A 19,738-nucleotide genomic window follows, 5' to 3' on the forward strand; every position below is an offset into this window, starting at 1 on the left:
TTGCACTTCTTATCGCTATAAACACGCCTCCCCCTTCACTGTCCAGCCTGTCTCTGCAGTATACATTCCAATCTGAGTTTAGGATTTCATTACTGTTTACATGTGGTTTCAGCCAACTTTCTGTCCCTAGTACTATATGGGGGTTGTGGCCGTTTATTAATGAGAGCAGTTCTGGGACCTTTCTATAGACGCTCCTGCAGTTTACTATTAGCACATTAATATTGTTATTCCCTGTTGCATTTTGACTACTCCTGCGTTGCCGCATCTCAGGAGGCATCTTGTCGGGCCTAGGGAGGGAATTCTCTAACCTAAAAAAACCCCATGTGCACTCCACACGTACTCCGCTACCCTCGTAGCCGCTTCCGGCGTGTAGTGCACACCTGACCTATTCAGTGGGACCCTACATTTCTCCACCCGATAGCGGAGGTCGAGAAATTTGCACCCCAGCTCTCCGCAGAATCGTCTGAGCCTCTGGTTTAAGCCTTCTACTCGGCTCCAAACCAGAGGACCGCGATCGGTTCTGGGAATGATACTACAAATAGTTAGCTCTGATTCCACCCCGCGAGTGAGGCTTTGCGCCTTCACCAACTCCGCCAGCCACCTGTACGAACTGAGGATGACCTCTGAACCCAGACGGCAGGAGTCATTGGTGCCGACATGAGCAACAATTTGCAGTCGGGTGCACCCAGTGCTCTCTATCGCCGCCGGTAGGGCCTCCTCCACATCTCGGATGAGACCCCCCGGCAAGCAGACAGAGTGAACACTGGCCTTCTTCCCCGACCTTTCCGCTATTTTCCTAAGGGGCTCCATCACCCGCCTAACGTTGGAGCTCCCAATAATTAATAAACCCCTTCCCCCGTGTGCCTGCTCGGACCTTGCTGAAGGAGTAGCCACATGTCCACTCACAGGCAGAGCGGGCGATGCCACACGGCCAGCCTCCACATTGACCCTCCGCCTCGTGCGCTGCGAACGCCGCTGAACCCGCCACTCCCCTTGGGGAGAGGGTGGCCCAACCGCGTCCGGTACCCGCGAAGATCTCTCGACAGCAGGGACAGTGGATGAAGCATGTAACACGTGGGGTGTACCTTGCGACGCACCAGACTCCCCATTGCCGCTACACTCAGAGGCAGCAGCCTGAAGACGGCTGACCGCGGCCATCAACACGCTCAGCTGTTTGCGAAGAGTGGCCAGCTCCTCCTGTGTCCGTACACAGGAGTCACACATCCTATCCATCCTAAGGAATCAATTTACTGAAGAGACTTAATCAACTTTTAACTAGACTGTTGATTCACTAAAGGCGGCTAATTATTGACTAAACTGTGATTGCTAACCACTTCTTGTAGAAAACAATGAAAATAGCACTACCTGTCTCTAGACTATTCAAAACAAACACTAGCACTACTGGCACTGTGGTTGATTAAAGGGACTCTCTCTGACTCTATTCAAAACTAACACAGAATCTATGGAACACTATTAATAGCACTCGACAATTAAAGCTTCCTAAAAGCAAAAACACACGGAAGAAGAAGTGTCAAGTAAGAAAAATACAGTTAATACTTAAATTAAGGTAGCTCGCTGCACAGCAGACGTGAAGCAGACGGCGGTTAGGGCGACACTTTCACTCTCTGCTGTCATATGGAATAATATTTTTGGATAATTCAACATTTAGACAAAAAGTATTCACTGCTCAAAAGAAAGTTGTTAGAATAAGGTGTGGGGTTCAGAGTCGTACATCTTGTAGGCATCTTTTTAAAAGATCGGGAATTCTTACAACAGCCTCACATTACAGTTACTCACTAATGAAATTTGTTCTCAGCAACATGGACCACATTTAAAAACAACAGTGACATTCATGATTATAATATCAGAAAAAAGAAAGACTTACACTATCCTTTACTCAACCTGTCTTTGGCACAGAAAGGTATAAAATATGGTGCTATAAAAACTTTCGACAAATTACTAAATGAAATAAAATGTCTGGCAGACAGCAGTAATAGTATCAAAAATAAATTGAAATCATATCTCCTTGACAACTCCTTCTGTGCCATGGATGAATTCTTGAATAGGAATAAATAAATCTATAAATATAGTAAATGCATTTTGAGCCATTTAAGGGAATACTGGCAGGTTGATAGACACAAAAACAAACACACAAAATTCAAGCTTTCACAACCAACAGCTGCCACCCATTCCACATCAAATGGTCCCTTCCTTACAGCCTAGGCCTTCGTGGCAAACGAGTCTGCTCCAGTCCGGAATCCCTGAACCATTACACCAACAACCTGAAAACAGCTTTCGCATCCTGCAACTACCCTCCCGACCTGGTACAGAAGCAAATAACCAGAGCCACTTCCTCGTCCCCTCAAACCCAGAACCTCCCACAGAAGAACCCCAAAACATGCCCCACTTGTGACAGGATACTTTCCGGGACTGGATCAGACTCTGAATGTGGCTCTCCAGCAGGGATACGACTTCCTCAAATCCTGCCCTGAAACGAGATCCATCGTTCATGAAATCCTCCACACTCCACCAAGAGTGTCTTTCCACTGTCCACCTAACCTTCGTAACCTCTTAGTTCATCCCTATTAAATCCCCAAACCACCTTCCCTACCTTCTGGCTCGTACCCTTGTAACCACCCCCGGTGTAAAACCTGTCCCATGCACCCTCCCATCACGACCCACTCCAGTCCTGTAACCCGGAAGGTGGTATATGATCAAAGGCAGAGCCACGTGTGAAAGCACCCACATGATTTATCAACTGATCTGCCTACACTGTGAAGCTTTCTATATGGGAATGACCAGCAACAAACTGTCCGTTCACATGAACGGACACAGGAAGACAGTGTTTGTTGGTAATAAGTATCACCCTGTAGCTAAACATGCCTTGGTGCACGGCCAGCACATCTTGGCACAGTGTTAAACCGTCTGGGTTGTCTGGATACTTCCCACTGACACCAACCTATCAGAACTCCGGAGATGGGAACTTGCCCTTCAATATATCCTCTCTTCCCGTTATCCACCAGGCCTCAACCTCCGCTAATTTCAAGTTGCCGGCACTCATACCTCACCTGTCATTCAACAACATCTTTGCCTCTGTACTTCAACCTCGAATGACATCTCTTCCCAAACTCTTTGCCTTTACATATGTCCGCTTGTGTCTGTATACGTGTGTGTGGATATGTGTGTGGGTGCGCACGCGCGTGCGAGCGTATACCTATCCTTTTTCCCCCTAAGGTAAGTCTTTCCGCTCCCGGGATTGGAATGACTCCTTACCCTCCCCCTTAAAACCCACATCCTCTCATCTTTCCCAGTCATTCCCACTTTCCTGATGAAGCAACCGTGGGTTTGCGAAAGCTTGAATTTTGTGTGTGTGTTTGTGTTTATTTGTGTGTCTTATCAACATACCAATGCTTTTGTTTGGTAAGTTACATTATCTTCATTTTTAAATATATTTTTCCCGCGTGGAATGTTTTCCTCTATTTTGAAATTAATAAAGTTACCTACCTTTTCCATATTTCCTCTTTTAATAGATAAGAAACAATACACATTGATCTTGCCAAAAGCCGAGAAGCGATTCTTCTTGGTGTTGTAGCTCTCAGGGGCACTGTGGGATGCTCTCTGTGTGAGGCACCTCTGGGTATCTCTGTGAGATCAGTGGAACATGCAAACAACTAACTAACAGGTTTTCATCTTGCATTAACAAAAAGAATTCACACAATTTTATTAAGATGTGCAGGATGTGTGCATAATGAATCCTATTTGCATCACAGGGACCAAAATTGGGACTCTTTATTTGTTTATGGTAATGCAGCCTTTATTGTTAAATCTGGTGTGTGCGTGCGTGCGTGTGCAGATGTGTGCCTGGGAAAAAAACTTTTCCGAGTCAGGGAGCTTGCGAAATTGAAAGAGGAGAAGCATTTTCGATGTGGACTAATGCTCAACATATTCACCATGGAATCATTACAGGAATTAAGCACTGGAAAGGGACAATATAAAAATGCCTGTTTGTTATCAGTCAAGTAACAGAGATGGAAATTTATTATGCATATGTAGACTACTTCAACTACTTCCATTTGTAGGTCATTGCCTTAACACAGCTATGCCATTCTTCTGATACACTTTTCTAGAAAAGTGAGCTCAACTTCTTTTGTCATACATGCTGTGAATGGAATGACAGTTGGTTAATTGACCGGTGATGTTATTGTTAACTTTTGTGCACAGTTTACAGATTAAAAATGCACTGTTTACAGATTAAAAATTTGACAAACCATAGGTTACAAAAAAAAAATGGTAAAAAGGAATATAGTGGAAATGGCAGCAATGAAATAACCACTTCACTTCCATAGAGAACGCCTTTTGTTGTCCCACCGAACATGCCTCTTGATGTGTCTTATCTTCCTTGCCTGTCCATTTTCCTCCATTTTTGTGACTTGATGACGTGTACTTTTCGGCATCAACCTTCATGGTGTAACAATTCAGAATTTGAAGAACACTTCCCTCATTGTGATTGCTGTTCAGATTAAAAATGCACAGTTTACAGATTAAAAATCTGTTTCTCACTTCATTTTAGTGTCATCTTCATCTTTCTAGTGTGGCAAAAAGTTGAATGGTATTTTGTTTTATGTAGAGAAGAACTGGACTCCCATCTGGATTCAATGCAGAATGATCTGGATGGTCTGAAGGAGTTACTGAAAGGTGAAGGCTACAGTTTGGATGCCAACACCCTTCTGGGGGTACGTCAAACCGTGCTTGGCCTTGAAAAAGATGCCATGCTAAAGGTAGATGCACTGCCAGACACAATAATACCTGCTTACAAATTAACCTGTATAGAGAATAAAATGTATCCCTTGACAATGAAATACAGAGTTTCAAAGTTTGATGTTTTATGTCCATTTGTTGTAATTGTATAATTTTGACATTGTCTCGATGGCATTTTGTTAATGGTGTGTCTTTGTTAGTTGCAGATGTAGTTTTCACCTTTAGCGGTAATATTTTAATTCCTGATGTTGCTCAAACAGTAATGGTTCATTTTCTAATGTAGGTATTCTTGATTCTGGCGGTGTTTTTAGTGTTTCAATATATCTATGCCTTTATTTATGTTACACTAATTTTTAATTCTGTGATGTCAGACCTTTTAAAGTGTATGCAGCATTATTGAAAAATCATTTACAGTAGCATCTCTATTGTAAGCCCTGTTAACGAAAGTATCATATGAATTGGAACTTAAATATTTAATAATATGATACTGTGATCAGCAGTACTCTCTGTTTGCAGTTAAAATAGATGAGGCTTCAAAATTCTAATTCATTTAATTACCACGTGCTACTTCTTCCTGGGAAGAAAAGGGGAAATAATTGGCTGGGGGGGGGGGGGGGTTACAAACATTCAACATTCAGACCTTTTTCCTAGGAATTGTACATTGTACCTTAATGGTTGCTCTTAACCAGGTTTTTCAGTGATGTGATTACACTTCAAAAGTCTCTCGTAATGTGTGTCTAGCCCTCTCCTTTCTTCCCCATGTACAGAATTAAATGTATTTATGAACAAATCTAGTGTCACACTTTCAGCTGAGATATGAAGTATTACAATGAGAATCTATAACAGAAGTTGGTTTAGTCATTCTGAAATTCATATTATCCAAATCCATCTTTTGCCCTTAGTTTCCTTTTTCCTACTTAAGCATGTGTGTAAAAAAAATAGGTCTGAATCCCTATACAAGGTCGGTTTGATAAGTCTGGTAAATTTCCATGAAAGAATGGAACATTGCCTTCATGGTCAATAAGCCTCATTATTCCAAGCTGTGTATAAAGAATTTCAACAATTTGCAGTGTACAGTTCATTGTTGATAGCAGTAGTGTGTCAACTGCGATTGAAAATTAAGAAAACTTAATTTTGTGATGTTATTAAACATTTTCATTGGAAGTATTGTATTGCTATACAAATCAAAACAGAAAATAAGTTCACACATACTCTGCACAATTGTTGAAGACTATTTACTTTTGAATTAATAAATTGAAATGGGCATAAGACAAGGAAATGGACTATCCCCACTCCTTTTCAACTGCGTCTTGGAAAAGGTCATTCGAGAGTGGAGAAAGTTGTTAGCCAAAGAAGAAACAAATGAAGAGCAGTTCAGACTTGGTCCAAAGAACAAAGGTGTGTGCGTGGACTGCTTGGCCTTTGCGGATTACCTGGCCATTTTTGCTAACAACATAGTCAGCAGTCAAAAAGATCAATAGGCTGTCAGAAATTGATGAAAAAGTTGGACTCCAGATCTCTGTTCAAAAGGCAAACATCTGTGATGGACCTGAATGGATGATCACCAATGTGGGAAAAATCGGAAGAGTTAAGAATTTCAGGTATCTCTGTGAAGTCATCCAGGAGAATGGATTAGAAGAAGCAGCAATTAATGTCAGGATGAGGACGTTAGACCAGGTGCACCAACTGACAAAGAATACCTATAACAAAAAGTCTGAGTATAGGAGCCAAGTTCCGACATTGTAATACAGTTGTAAAACCTGAGGGCTTATATGCATCTGAAACTTTGACCATGAATAGACAAGGTCAAGCTTAGCGTCTGGAAAAGCGAGAGCGTAGGATATTAAGGAAAATCATAGGTAATAGATAGGTTGGTGGACAATGGCGAATGAGAGCGAATAAGGACTTGTACAGCAAGACAGAACCTATTACAGCATCCACTAAGAAGAGGCGATTGTTATTTTACAGTCATCTCATGAGGATGGACAGTGACTGACAAACAAAAAGAATATGGAGTTTCTTCCAATCTAAGAAAACAAGGCTGAGATGGTTCGAAGAATGTGAAAAAGATCTTAGGCAGATTGGTATCTCAGAGAGAGATTTTCCTGGCAGGAACAAATTTAGAAGATTAGTGAACAACTACCAAGGTTTTAAAATAACATCAACATCCAAAAGACGGAGAGGACCTTTGTCCGAAGAGCATAAACAGGCACTTCTTGGTGGGCTCAGAAGATACTGGCAGGAAGTCAAAGCTGGAACAAGAACAAGACCTAGACACTAAAATGAAATTGGTTGTTACCATGCAGTCTATAGAGGCTCAACTCTATAAAAATTTTAAACGTGGTCAAACAAGCACCAGAGACAAAATGTTCTCCAGTTATCCTTTTGTCACCACAAAGGAAACCACTGACAAAATCAATCATAAGGTAATGCAAGACTGCCAAAGAAAAACTCATAAGATTGGCGTGAGACTGTAGGCATCTCACCTGAGCGAGTGCATGATACCCTACATGGAGAATTGGCTATGAAGAAGCCATGTGCGAGTTGGGCACCGCGATAGCTCGCTGTTGACCAAAAGCACTTCTGGCACAGGTTTTCAACACAATGTCTTGTGATGTCTAATCACAATCAAAAAGGCTTTTTGCACCAATTTGTGACTGTTGATGAACCCAGGATCCATCATTACATATGATAGTCAGAACATCAGTCAAAACAATGGACAAAGGGTGGTGAAAGTGCACCATAAAAGGCAAAGACCATTTTGTCAGCTGTTAAGGCGATGACCAATGTTTTTTGGAATTCCCAAGGAATAATCCACATAGATTACTTGAAAAAAGGCAGAATCATAACTGGATCCTATTACACTTCATTGTTGAATTGTTTGAAACTTGGGTTGGCTGTAAAAAGCCCAAGGTTAGCATGCAAAAAGGCGCTGTTTCACCAGGTGAATGCATCATCCCATACATCAGTGATAACTGTGGCAAAAGTGCATGAACTGGACTGTGAATTGGTTCCTTGTCCACCCTATTCACCAGGCTTAGCCCCAAGTGACTTCTTGTTTCCTAACTTGAAACTGTGTCTTTCTGGGAAGAAATTTTCATCAAATGAGGAAGTCGACAAATATTTTGTAAAGTGTGACTGAATCTATTTTTCTGATGACATGAAAAAGCTGAAGGATTGCTGGTCCAGTGATATATCCCTCAAAGGAGACTATGCCTAGAAACAAGGTGATTTGTTTACGAAACAAACATTTTTCCTTGGTCTATTGCCAGACTTATCAACCTGCAGTTGTGTGTGTGTGTTGGGGGGGGGGGGGGGGAAATTGTATGTATGCAATGTATATGAGTATGTCCAGCATCTCCTCCTAAACCAGTGGATTGATTTCAACAAATTTGGTACATATTCTGTGTACCATGTAAGAATCGACAGTGTGGCGAGAGAACCTCCTAGCACGGTATGGACATTATGGGGTGGCACCTTGGGCCATGCATGTACTGATCTTAATAATAATTGGTTACCTACACAAGTTAGTATGTTGTGTTCCCCCAATAGATTCGACACAAGTTGGTCGCCATCCTCAAAGAACTGATCAAGACACTTTGTGTCAACTGTACTCTGCTTCAGATTGCCACCACCCTCAGCGACCCCAAAGTTGTTATACTGTAATTGCCTGACAAAGTTTTGTGTTGTCTGAATGAAAGGAAGGTTAATTGATTAATAATAGTAATTGTACTTACATTTTAATGCATTATATAATATGCAACATGACCACCAAAATGTATAATGTATTACAACAGCCTTAATTTAATTTAATTTCCTTGCTATAAATGTCCCACACTTGACATTGATTGTCTCTGTAATCGCATTCATGAATCTGTATTGTTTCTGTTGAAATTTGTACCATAGCAGTTGATAGATATGAGGCACACAAGCCGTTGAGTTGTCAGAACTGGAACACAAACAATAATTCCCCCTCTCACACCTGCTAACCTTGCAGTGATTGCACTGCTTACCTCTCTGCCCCTGAGGTAAGCAGCCAATTTTACTTAGCTTGTGGACAATTTCACCAGTGTCGATTAAAATTAAGCACCTGTTAAAATATAACTCTCCCTGTATGTATATTTCTTACTTAGCAAGAAAACTGCACTCTAAAGAGTGTTGACTTTGCTTGATTCAGCTGTTAGTTCCTAGATGCATATTGTGTTTTTGTCCAAAGAGTGAGGTTCCAGGTTACAGTTGGTACATTATAGTGGCACCACAAGCTAAAGACAGTTATTGGCAGATGCAGCCATGAATGGGACTTGCTGGCGAAGACAAACCCTCAAGAGGTTCCATACACTTTGATTGCCAACAAAGACTACAGCATCAATGTAGCTCTAATCTGGCAGCACAAGGTTTATTAGTCAGAACTGTGTATTATAGTTTAAAGTTAAAACATTCAAAACAATCAATTATTGACAAAATTATTTAATAGGATGGATAAAAAGTTTACTCAGCGACAGAACATACACGTAAAAGACGGTTGTAATTGGCAAGCTTTCAGAGCCAGTGGCTTCTTCAAGTGTAAGGGTTGAAGGGGAAGGAAGAGGGTGAAGGAAAAGTACAGGAGAGGTCTAGGAAAAGGGGTAGATATCAAGAAAGTCACCCAGGACTGCAGGTCAGGGGAGACTTGCCACACAGGATGAGAAGGGAAGGCTGATTGCTGGAGATAGCATCGGATGAGATTTGAAAACCTGAGAGCTTAAAGGTGGAAGATAGGGTAATATGCAGACAGAGATTACTGCTTAAACGTCATGCATGAGTTAAAAAGAGAAAAAAGCTAAGTGCATTGTATGTAACAGAGATTGTAGGGTGGTGGTGGAAAATAGATGGGAAAGGCAATGAAAGATATGACAGACTAAAACGGAGTGAAGCAAAGAGTAGTTACAGTGAAGAAATGCTGAGACGGAAGAAATTAACATAAATTAAGCACAGGTGGGTGGCGAGAACCAAGGACATATTGTAGTGCTAGTTCCCACCTGCAGAATTCTGGGGAACTGGTGTCTGGGGGAAGAATCCAGATGGCGCTAGTGATGAAACGCACTGATGTCAGGAATGTCATGTTGTAGAGCATGCTCTGCAACAGGATATTTTGAGTTGACAGTATATACCCTCTGCTTATGCCCATTCATCCTAATTGATGATTTGGTGGTAGTCACGCCAATGTAGAAGGCCGAACAGTGTTTACATAATAGCTGGTAAGTGACGTGTCGTTTCGCTGGTGGCTCTCCCTTTCATAGTATACGGTTTGCCAGTTACAGGGCTGTTATAGGTGGTGGTAGGAAGGTGCATAGGTCAAGTCTTGCAGCAAGGATGGTCTCAGGGGTAGGAGCCGTAGGGTAGGGAGATGGGTGCAGAAGGAGCACAGCAGGGTCTGACAAGAATATTGCAGAGATTGGGAGGGTGACAGAAAGCTATTACAGGTGTGGTGACCAAAATTTCAGACAGAATAGATCTCATTTCATGGCATGATTTTAGGAAGTCATGGCCCTGTTGAAGTAATGGATTAACACATTCCATACCGGTATAGTACTTAGTCACCAGTGGTGCGCTCCGAAGTTGTTTTTTGGAAGGATCAGCAGTACCGGGATTGGGTGTGATGGCCCGGGAAATCTGCTTTTTAACTAGGCAGGTGGGGTAATTATGTGCAATGAAGGCTGAGGTGAGAATGGTGGTGTATTGCTGTAAAGAGTCTGCATCCGAACAAATATGTTTGCCTCGGATACCAAGGCTGTATGGGAGGGAACAATTCACATGGAAAGGATGGGAAACTATCAAAATATAAGTACTGTTGTTTGTTTGTAGGTTTAATGTGGACAGATATGTGTAGCTGGCCTTCAGTGAGGACAAGATCAACGTCAAGGAAAGTATCATGGGATTCGGAATGGAACTATGTGAAATTTAATTGGGAGAAGGTATTAAGAGATTCCAGGAATTTTAGCAGGTCAGTCTCACCATGAGTCCATATTGTAAGGGTGTTATCAATGTATCTAAACCAAATCAGGGGCTGAAGACCTATGGGTCCCAAGAAAGCTCCCTCCAACTAACCCATTAAAAGCTTGGCATAGTAAGGAGCCATCCTAGTTCTCATGGCCGTAGCCTTGATATCTGTTTGTATGTGTACCCCTCAAAGGTGAAGTAGTTGTTGATAAGTATAAAGATGATTGAGGTGAGTAGGAAAAACAGCTACTTCACCTTTTAGGGGCAGACATACAAACAGATCAGGGCTACAGCCATGGGAACCAGGATGGCTCCTTCCAATGCCAACCTTTTCATTGGTTGCTTGGAGGGGGCTTTCCCGGGATCCATAAGTCTTCAGCCGCTGGTTTGGTTTATATACATTGATGATATCTTGACCTGTTAAAATTCCTGGAATCTCTAAATATCTTCTCCCAATTAAATTTCACTTGGTCCTATTCCACATCCCATGCCACTTTCCTTGATGTTGATCCTGTCTTCACAGGAGGCCAGCTACATACTTCCATCCAGATTAAACCTACCAACAAACAACAGTACTTAAATTTTGACAGTTGCCACCCAGTCCATGTCAAATGTTTCCTCCCATACAGCCTTTGCATCTGAGGCAAACATATTCGTTTGAATGGCAGACTCTTTACAGCAATACACCACCATTCTCACACCCAGCCTTCGTGCACACAATTACCCCACCTGCCTCTTACTTAAAAAGCAGATTTCCCGGGCCATCACATTCAATCCTGGTACTGCTGATCCTTCCAAAAAACAACTTCAGAGCACACCATTGGTGACTCAGTACTATCCTGGTCTGGAATGTGTTAATCTTTTACTTCAACAGGGCCATGGCTTACTAAAATTATGCCCTGAAATGATATCTATTCTAATTTTGACCACCACACCTATAGTACATTCAGAATTACGTCAGGACTGACAGTTCGGAATTAGCACAGGTGAGTGCAGATCAGAGTTGCCAAGTCCCTTACGGAACTCGCATGTAATCTCATGTTTCATTCAACTCGCCCACACATGCTACCTATTAGATCTTTAAATGTGGAGCTGACTATAATCAGTTGTGAAATAGTTTCACTATGTGATGGTTTCATTATTATTATTATTATTATTATTATTACTTTAAATGTTTATGTAGACAATAAAACGACAGTTTTCAAGAAACAACTTTCCTACGATGTTATCAAATTTTCAACATGTGAGAAAGTTTTTTTGTTACTGGGGTAAGGTGCACACATTTTGCGAATGAAATGTCAAGAAAACATCAAATTTTCATCTGCTTTGAACATTAGCTGTGTCAGAGATCTCTAGCGCGAGATACAGGACTGTAAATAATATGACACACAATTGTCTGCTCGTGTACAGTAGCAATAGGCTACAGATCTCTATATTTGTAAAGACCTGATATATTTGTGATATGCATCCTTATTTCCAACACAACAAAAAATAAGATAATGCTTGTTTGGTATTATAAATTTGGCAACATCTATTCTGAGAAACAAAAACAATACAATTATGGCCATTGTATTGCAGACATTATTTTGTATACTGTAATATGTGTGCACAGATTGAATTCTAGAAATGTGCTTTCTTTGGAATTAATATTAGATAATGTCGCCATATTAAAATTTCAAAACTTAGTGTGAATTAATTTTGTTATGCCAGTTCTTACAAGTGCAAAATGCACACTCCAAACGTGTAGCTGAATCCGTTTGTGCTGCATCTCTATGTGGATAATGGAAAAACTCCACTAACATCACTCTCGTCACTATTACAGAGACTTGAAGTTTCTAAAGAGGAGACAGTTTGGTACGAAACCTTGCGAAGTGCCTGCATGCAGTAGAATCAATCTGCCCCCCCCCCTCCCCCCTTTTACCAGACGGCATCTGCATTGTTTCTTTAATCATGTTGTCTTTCCGCTCCTGATTACCTACGTGACTAGAATTAAATCACGTTTCATTGAGCCAAACCATTTTGTTAACATTTATGTTAAATATTTGTCTTAAAAATCGGCATCACCATGCAGCAATATCCTCCCTTTCCATCAATAGCTTACGGCCACAAAATTGTCCATAGTGAAATCCTACATTGTGCAAAACTGTGAATATCGATGTTTGACTGCCCTGAAAAAGTCCATCATCCGTTCAAAAGTTGCTGGTGCATTACACAAACTAAATGGCATTACCTTAAACTCATGCAGGCCCTCAGGGGTGATGAATGCAGTTTTCTCACGATCAGCCTCATCTACTTAGATTTCCCAGTATTCCAAGTACATGTCCATGGTTGAGAAAAACTTAGCCCCATTCAGACAATCTAGTGTATCGTTAATTTGTGGAAAAGGGTAAATGACCTTTTTAGTTATCTTATTAATCTTCCTGCAATCAACACAAAAGCACCAACTGCTATCCTTCTTCCTGACGAGGACCACTTGTAATGACCATGGGCTCTGCGAAGGCTGATTGATGTCATTCTTCATCATTTTCTCTACCTCATTGTGAATTCTTCAACTTTCCGTTGCTGACACACGGTATGCTCTCTGGCTTATTGGTTGATGGTCTCCATTGCTAATCCAGTGCTTCACCATTGATTTGTCTAATTTGCTCTTCACCTGTGGATTGCAATATTCAGAGAACTCTTGAAAGAGTGCTAAGTAGCTTCTTCTGTTGTTCCTTAGTGAGATCTGATGATAGTCGAGCTAGAAGATCTTGTCTCATAGTGGTAGCGCTAATTTCGCCCACAGACTCGGCATGGGAGGTTTCTATGATGCTCAGCTGTTCTTCAATTAACGGCTCAGCACTTGCTATGCACATGCATCCTGGAAGGATCTGCGGTTCTCGGCGATAGTTAGCTATCCACAATTCACCGAATCTGTTCTTAAACAAGGTGACAGAGGTTGGGATGACCAAGTTATTCTTCAGTGGTATGCTTCTCTTACATTCCACTACAAGATCATGGGTTGATGCATGACTTGACACGTGACAGTTACCTTTCTAGTGCTGACTGCAGGAATTATCACTTCATCCAGCACACAGTCTCCACATACTCGGATGCTCATTTTCCTGTCCACAGTATCTCATCTCGTCTAGCATAATCTTTGAGCGACCACAATCGCTTGAGAAGCTTTCAAAAAGTCCCATCTGAGAATGATGCCTTGACTGCACTCTTGTAAGACGATGAATTCTAAGGGCTGTGTAAGGCCACTTATACCGACACGAATGACACAGGTTTTAAATATTTCCCGTTATCCATCTTCAGCAGAGATGTTGCTGACGAATACGGTTTTCTGCAACTGGTGATGGCACTTCTCCGAAATGACTGAATATGATGTTCCAGAGTCCACAAGACCCTGAGCTGGTTGGCCATCCATGAGGATATTGCTGTAGTTTCCTATCATTTTTGTAGTGATCGATGGCGGAGGATTTTTCTCTTCAGCAGCCTCACCTCCAAGGAATGTCACACCCTTTAGTTTTCCAGGTTATGGTGGCTAGGTGATTGTCTGGAGCTTCTAAACGGCGATGGAGACCTTGATCGGTGCGTTGGAGAGTGTCCTCTCCAGCGGCTAGCTTGCGATGATGGTGACCTACATCGTCCTGCACCCACATCTTCTTGTTCATCTTCGTCATCCCGGAGTTGGTGTCGGCCTAAGATCGGTCTGCTGTCTTCTGGTGAGGGCATCATCAAATATCTGCTGCCTTTATTGACATTAGCGCACCACATGTCCCGGTCGTCCACAGTGGAAACATACTGGTTGGTTATCCTGGGTCCTCCAGGCGTCAGTCTCCCTTGGTGCCTCAAACAGGTTCCTCATGTGGCATTGCAGGAATGTAACTTCACCTGGATCTCGACTTTTTCACAGTTTTAAAGGGAAACGAAGGACGAGAGATTGGGTTCAATGTCTGTTGCACTTCTTCCCTTACGACCTCTTGGTTTTCTGCTCGCTGTGCAATCCAAATGTCTTCTGAACTTACTCTCTCACTATCTGATGAATAACACTTGTGAAATCAGTTGCTTCCTCCATCACAAGCATCGATAAGACGTTTGGAAGCTGATCAAACTTGTTGCATGTAATTATTTTTTGATGCATTCTCTGGACATAACCGGCACCATTTTATGAAGTCGTCTGCTGTCGGAACCTCCGTCATGAGTAAGGCTTGATACCTGTCCTCAGCAACGCCCTTCATGGAATGTGCAACCTTATCTTCCTCCTTCATTCTAGCATCCACTATTTTAAACAGCTCCAAGACACCTTGAATGTAGGATGATGTAGTTTCCCCTGGACACTGTGCCCTGCACAGTAATTTATCTTCAGCCTTGCACTTCTGTTGTTGTGTGTCGCCGAAATACTTGTGCAGTTCCACCTGGAATACTTCGCAGCTTGTGAACTTCTCCTTGTTGTTCTCATACCATAGCTTGGCAGTGCCCTCCAACTAGAAAAACACGTTAGCCAAACACATGGTGTCATCGCATTTCTTAAATTTGTCTATACGCTCATATACCTTCAGCCACTTGTTTGGATCTTGGCCATTGTCACCAGAGAACCCGGAAGAACGTCTCATGCGGTGGCACCCCACTGCTGCCATCGTAACGTCCTTGTCTTCTTCTGTCTCCGACAGATTGCGATCTGTTGAATAGGGCTTGAACTCAGGTTTTTTCGCCACGTAAACAGCGGCTCTGTCGTGGCCTGATGGGAACCACTGTGTCGTTGATAATGTGCGGTATCGCAAGTTCCAATAGCCAGCATCTTTACCACAATAATGTCACGTAGAAGAAGGTGTAAGTAGACGAATGACGAACACTAACTTCATTTAACGAAAGTTTATTCAGCTCTTACACATACAAGAGCGCAGTGCAAGCTGCCTCCACGCAGAACACATACGGTATATATGTACACGTACAGAACATTCCAGTACAATAATTCTTGCCATTTGTAGATATTTCTAGAATGTACTTGAACCAAATATGGAAATTAAAATTTTTCGATTCAGTTGAGTTTTGAACTCGCAACCCTCTGTGCAGTGGTCTTTTACCATAACCACTACACTATGGTGACTATGCTACTCAGCTTCTTCTGTGACAATATAAATAACAAAACTGAAGGCACGACATACATGATAACTACAAAATGATTATAGCAAATATTTTTTTATCGTAATACCAGTTTTTTCCCTGTGGCTTGGCCCACAAACATGTTCAACACATATATTACACATGTAAACCCCCCTCCCCACCTGTCTGTCTCCCTCCTCCTCCCATTGCATCTGCCCTTTTCCTTATCCCCCTACTCCTCCCTCTGCCTGACCATCTCCTCCCTACTCTCTCTGCCCATCTCATCGCAGTGTCAATTTCTGCGTTGACGATGACCATGGACTCCTTTGCACCTGATATCAAACATGGTAGCCAGTCCATTGTGGTGGGTCCACCATGTACCCTGTTGGTTGTAGCTCCCTGACCGCACAGGAATTGCTCTGCTGATGCCTGTGCTGTTAACTCCCCACATATGCGAAGGGGTAGATGCCCATCCCCCTGAGACATCAGGTCCTGCGAGGTGGCCTTTGCTGCGACTGGGTGGCGCACATGGGTAGGGCCCCTGGTCGGAGTGAGTGGCATCAGGGCGGATGACATGCGATGAAGCGTATTCCATCATCTCTTGCTGGTGGTGAAACACCAGCAGTCTCTTAGCGATCACGAGCTCATTCAGTGCACAGAAGTACGACCCCAAATCGTTCCCCTCCCTGACCACACCATGTGAGGAATGTCAGGCTAAGGATGGCAGCAGGTATTATTCACCCCAGTACCTTGTATGTTCGAGAGCTGATGGACAATATTTCGTGACGATGAAGCGTCAGTTTTTTGTTGAGCATTTAGAGGACAAATTTGGGAGGTGGAGGGCTTGTCCAGGATGAGATCTGGGTCAGTCTTGATCAGAACAGCATCCTCTGCCCAGTCACGGGTGTTACTCACTTGTGACAAGCTGGTGGATGTTTCTGTAACCATCACATCCCATAAGAGCTTAAATATGGTGCAGAGTATTGTATTTCACAGAGACCCTTTACAGTCCGACGATGAGCTGTGCGCCAATTTAGAGGGGCGAGGTGTACTTTTCAACCGGCGTGTCCACCGGGGTCCGAAGGATAATCAGGTTGCCACTTGTGTGCCTTCATCTTGGCCTTTGAGGGTAATAAATTGCCCGAGAAGGTCAAGGTGATGGTCTACCAGTGTGATGTAAAGCCCTATATCCCTCCCCCGATGTGGTGCTTTAAGTGCTGGAAGTTTGGCCATATGTCTTCCAACTGTACTTCCAGCGTCACATGCCGAGATTGTGGAAGCCCATCACATCCCAATACTCCATGTGTCCCGCCTCCCATCTGTGTCAACTGCAGAGAGCACCATTCGGCCTGCTCTCCAGGAAAAAAAGGAAAATCATGGACTACAAGACCCTGGACCAACTGACCTACACTGAGGCTAAGAGAAAATTTGAACGCATGCATCCTGTGTGTTTGACATTGTCTTATGCCGCCGCTACAACAGTTCTGGCACCATCAGCTCTGCCAACCCAGGTCACCTCTCAGAGCCGCAAGACTACACCTGCCTCCTTGATGGTGGGGGGCATTTCCCTCCCTGTTGCTCCTGCACCACCTACTTCAGGAGCACCCCCCCCCCCCCCCCCCCCCCAACCATCAAGGACATCCGTTCCCACTTTTAAGCTGGAGGAGCGTCAGTCTTCTTCGGCTTCTCTTGCAAGGAAGGGGTCCCTTGGGTCACTCCCTTCCCAGGTTTCTTCTAGTGGGAAAGACGACACCCACCAGTAGCTGCAGAGCGCAAAAGCAGCTGGTCGTAGGGCTTCATGCTCATCCTCAGTCCCGGAGACTGAGCCAGGGGAAACCCAAGGAGCAGCGAGAGAAATCCAAAAAGAAAACCCCTAAGACCAAGGAAATTGCGGTGGCACCCGCACCATTGCTATCTACAAGCTTTGCAGCTAAGGATGGGGTAGAGATGTTGGCGTCCACTGAGGACCTAGATCTTGCCAGACCCTCGGACACAATGGATCGGTGGCAGCAGGTAACACTAAGGTGTAAACTACCTCATTGAATGATCCAAGGCTTTCTAGTCTCACGATGTCATCCTCCAGTGGATTTGCGGCGGTTTTTTCCACCGCCTGGCTGCGCTACGGCAACTATTAAGCTTTACACCTGGTATCAGAGTTGCCCTCCAGGAAATCTGGTTCCCAGCAATGCGGACCCCTGCCCTTTGCGGCTATAATGAATATTACAAGAACCATAGCGACTATAATTGAGTGTCAGGTCTGTAGTGAAGATGTGCCCATTCAAACCCATCTTCAAGCTGTGACTGTCAGAATAAGGATGATGCAGGGAATAACTGTCTGCAATGTGTATCTTCCTCCACATGGTGCAGTACCCCTGAATGTATAAGCTGCACTGATTGATGAACTCCCTAAACCTCTCCTACTTTTGGGAGATTTTAATGCCCATAACCCTTTGTGAAGTGGTACGATGCTTACTGGCTGAGGCAGAGATGTCGAAACTTTACTGTCGCAATTCGACCTCTGCCTGTTAAATACTGGGGCCACCACAGATTCTAGTGTGGCTCATGGTAGTTACTCGGCCATTGATTTATCAATTCGCAGCCCAGGACTTCTCCCCTCTATCCACTGGAGAGCATGTGACAACCTGTGTGGTAGTGACCACTTCCCCATCTTCCTGTCACTCCCCTGGTATCGTGCCCATGGGCACCTACCCAGATGGCATACCGGGTAGCCTTCACGTCTGCTGTCACCGCTGAATCTCTCCCACACGGTAACCGATATAATGATTGAGCATGTAACTAGCACAATTGTTTTTGTGGCAGAAAACGTAATCCCTCACTTTTTAGGGTGCCCGAGGTGTAAGGCAGTCCGTTGGTGGTCGCCGGAAGTTGCTGAAGCAATGAAGGGGCGTCGACGAGCTCTACAGCGGCATAAGCAGCACCCTTCCCTGGAGCACCTCATAGCCTTTAAATGGCTCTGTGACCCTGTTCGCTACCTTATCAAACAACGGAAGAAGGAGTGTCTGCAGAGATATGTCTCCACCATTGGGTGCCACACATCGCCTTCCCAAGTTTGGGCAAAGATCAAACGTCTTTTTGGGTACCAGTTCCCAACAGCTGTCCCTGGTGTTACCATAAATGGCAAGTTATGTACCAACACAAACGTGATTGCCGAGCACTTTGCTTGAGCCTCTGCGTAGTAGAATTACACCCAGCCTTTCGCGCATTCAAATGGTGGCTGGAAGGGGACGTCCTGTCATTCACTACACACTGCAGTGAATCCTATAACGCCCCATTTACAGCGTGGGAGCTCCTCTGTGCCCTTGCACATTCCCCCAACATTGCTCCTTGGCCTGATCGCATCCACAGCCAGATGATTAAACACCTCTCATCTGACTACAAGCGATATCTTCTCGTCATCTTCAACCGGCTCAGGTGCGACGGCATCTTTCCATCGCAGTGGTGGGAGAGCACCATCATTCTGGTGCTCAAAACCGGTAAAAACTTGCTTAATGTGTATAGCTATCGGCCCATCACCGTCACCGACGTTCATTGTAAGCTGCTGGAACATATGGTACGTCGGCAGTTGGGCTGGGTCCTGGAGTCACGTGGCTTGCTGGCTCCATGTCAGGGAAGCTTCCGCCGAGCCATGTCAGCGCAGCTTCCGCCAGGTTCGCTCTACCACGGATAATCTTGTGTCTATCGAGTCTGTGATCCGAACAGCCTTTTCTAGACGGCAGCATCTGATTGCCATCTTTTTTGACTTGTGTAAAGCATATGATATGATTTGGCGACATCATATCCTTGCCACATTGTTTGAGTGGGGTCTGGGGGGACCACTCCCGATTTTTATATAAAACTTCCTGTCGCTCCATACTTTCCGTGTCCTAGTTGGTGACTCCCATAGTTCCAC

The 19,738-nt window shown here is 43.7% G+C and overlaps 1 protein-coding gene across 10 annotated transcripts in view; it reads left to right on the forward strand.

Annotated features, from left to right (window-relative positions):
- The window catches only part of LOC126353812 (heat shock factor protein-like), a 200,957-nt gene that overhangs the window by 141,559 nt on the left and 39,660 nt on the right, over positions 1-19,738 (forward strand). For 6 of the 10 annotated variants that reach the window (XM_050002917.1, XM_050002924.1, XM_050002923.1 and 3 more), the window contains one exon: positions 4,628-4,778. In XM_050002917.1, coding sequence (XP_049858874.1) covers positions 4,628-4,778 — 151 coding nt within the window. The remainder of the gene's footprint in view (positions 1-4,627; positions 4,779-19,738) is intronic. The other 4 variants (XM_050002919.1, XM_050002926.1, XM_050002921.1 and 1 more) reach the window with 1 other exon arrangement.

The sequence above is a fragment of the Schistocerca gregaria genome, chromosome 3, assembly GCF_023897955.1.
Source record: "Schistocerca gregaria isolate iqSchGreg1 chromosome 3, iqSchGreg1.2, whole genome shotgun sequence".
Classification (NCBI taxonomy): domain Eukaryota; kingdom Metazoa; phylum Arthropoda; class Insecta; order Orthoptera; family Acrididae; genus Schistocerca; species Schistocerca gregaria.